Raw genomic sequence first — 2,500 nt, 5'->3', positions numbered from 1 at the left:
ATTTTGAGAATTACTTCAGTTCAATTTTGAGAGCGTAGTGAGTTGAGTGCCTCTTGGGATTGCATCCTTCAAACAGCAGACAGTTCTGCCAGCAGAAAGCCACTACTTGGACTGCTGTCTTCAAAACCCCAAAAGGACACACACAGTCGTCACAATTGGAAAGAAAATGCTACAAAGAAAGATAAAAAGCCTCCATCGCACGCCTACTCCATCAAACTCTCAGACAGAGACCTTTAAAAGGCCTTCAGCACCTATTGTGCAGGAAACTAAAGTCGTTTTCTGTAGACATTTTTTTTTTTCGCTTCCCACTGTTGCAGTGTTCCTTTGTGGAAAGGATGAGGTCTGTGAAGGAGCCGCTGTCTCCTGAGGGTTAAACAAGGATAGTGGATTCAAAATGAAGAGTAGAGGGTCCTCAAACAGCCTGCGTTGGATCAATACATGTTACTTTGCCTAACAATGGTCCCTTTCTCATGGCACCACTTCAACACTTCACATCCCTGAAAATGACAGTGTTTGTAGGTTGGATTACTGGGTGTTGTGGTTTAGTAATTACATGTAGTAATAGTAATTAGTTGGAACTACAGTAGATGGCTATTGCAGTTCCTAGTTGTTTCTAGAGAAAGGATGAATGGGGCATTGGCTGCTTGAGTAAGAAGGTCATTTTAAAAAAGGCAGAGGTAGCTGGAGAGAACATTACTTCACCACCTGCACATCACTGCAACATCTCACTCAGAAATGCAAGCAGTTAATAAGGGGGTACTTCTGGTATTGTGGCACTAATTTTGTAGGAATCGCGCAAAAGAAACAGACCACATCCTGAATCTTTAATAGCGATCGATGCAGCATCTTAAGGACAGACAGCTAATGTAGTGTTATCTCATTGTCTGTGAAGTAGCATAATGCATAAACACACACTAAACCGATGTGTGTGTGTGTGTGTGCGTGCGTATATGTGTGCGTGTGTGCGTATGTGTGTGCGTGCGTGCGTCTGTGTGTCTGTGCGCGCGTGCGTGCGTGTTTGTGTGTGTTTCAGGAGGCGGGTTCCATCACTGCTCCAGTGACAAGGGAGGAGGCTTCTGTGCCTACGCGGATATAACCCTAGCCATCAAGGTAGGAAACCCATCCTCAATCTATCCCTCTAAAACCTCTCGTCCTGATTGAGTATTGATTATTCTGATGTGATTATTCAGCGTTGGTTGGTGACGGATGGTGATATTGGAGGTGACGTCGGGTCATGGGTCATCAGTGAGGGGGGTTATGGTTTTAGTCTGTGAGGCAACTTGTAATGTAACCATAATACTGGAGGTATACATTTCATTTCTCATCTCTTCTTGTTCATGAATTATCGAGTTATTGATTCAGGAATTTGTAAACACGCACAAAATTAATTATAAGAGCCCATCATGCGGTTCAGAAGACTAATTTGCTCCATGCATTATCTGTAAAAGGAGCACATTAAATCATCTTTCATTTTTGATTAATGGATGCACAACTCCCAAACGGGGAGTATTTTTGTGTGATGCTTACCAAATCGTTATTCCTGTAATGCAAATAGTGACACTATATTTTTTTTTACATTGTGGTATATCAACATACCTCTTTTCTGTGGTGTGAAAGTCATGGGGTTTTGAATATTTCTAAAATTGGGTGAACATATATGCAAAGATATGTTTAGATGCAGAACAAAAAAGGAAAATCTAAGCTAACGCTTGGGTTAAAGCCACTGTGTAAAATATACGGATAGCACCAAAAAACGCACCGTTCACACGATGTGATGGACATTAAATAAGGTATACTGCAAACACAAAGAAACACAGACAAGGCATAACCGTTTCACAGGTTGATTTAATATTGCTGTCAGCCATGCTTAAGGGCATGCCTAATTTTACAGTTTCATTAGTTTCTTGATTAATTACCTGCAACGGCCACTGTCAATATTCAATCTTACTAGGGCTAGAGTAACAAATCTATTTTTTCATGTATTTATTTGTCTTTCGTTGAACTGCTGCTCTGCTTGGTAAAATCAATGTACGTCATGTATGAGAATCTGGTTGAGTGTTGGGATAAATATGTATATAAAATGGTTTGTAATGGTTTGAACACCAATATGTTGGAGCCAAACTAAAACCATTTCTGGGAAATTCACAATATTTCTTGATATTTATATTGGCCATTATGTCAGAGAGCATTTTCTTCTGATCTTTCTTTCTTCATATCTGTGAAACAGGAATAGCTTGTGTCAGTATTGATGGAAAGGTATCCCATACCTTGTGCTGCATCATACTTCTATTGATCTTCATTAATCAGAGTATACAAAAAGTATAACTGTCTTCCCCAACACATGGGGTTTCTATAGAGAATACATACCGTAGATATGAACAGTCATATTTCTGGCGCTTCTTCCTGCTGACCTCTTCAGTCTCCATCTACTGTACATGCTATATATTCCTTTGTGTCATGATCATTTGCTATTGTTCTCTATGGATCTATGTTCGCATCT

At 40.0% G+C, this 2,500-nt stretch overlaps 1 protein-coding gene across 7 annotated transcripts in view; it reads left to right on the top strand.

The window, feature by feature from the left end:
- Window positions 1–2,500, top strand: part of hdac11 (histone deacetylase 11) — a 38,883-nt gene that overhangs the window by 16,053 nt on the left and 20,330 nt on the right. For all 7 annotated transcript variants that reach the window (XM_063215790.1, XM_063215786.1, XM_063215792.1 and 4 more), the window contains exon 7: window positions 1,034–1,110. In XM_063215790.1, coding sequence (XP_063071860.1) covers window positions 1,034–1,110 — 77 coding nt within the window. The remainder of the gene's footprint in view (window positions 1–1,033; window positions 1,111–2,500) is intronic.

Source organism: Engraulis encrasicolus, chromosome 14, assembly GCF_034702125.1.
Source record: "Engraulis encrasicolus isolate BLACKSEA-1 chromosome 14, IST_EnEncr_1.0, whole genome shotgun sequence".
Taxonomy (NCBI): domain Eukaryota; kingdom Metazoa; phylum Chordata; class Actinopteri; order Clupeiformes; family Engraulidae; genus Engraulis; species Engraulis encrasicolus.
This window is presented reverse-complemented; position numbering and strand designations above follow the sequence as displayed.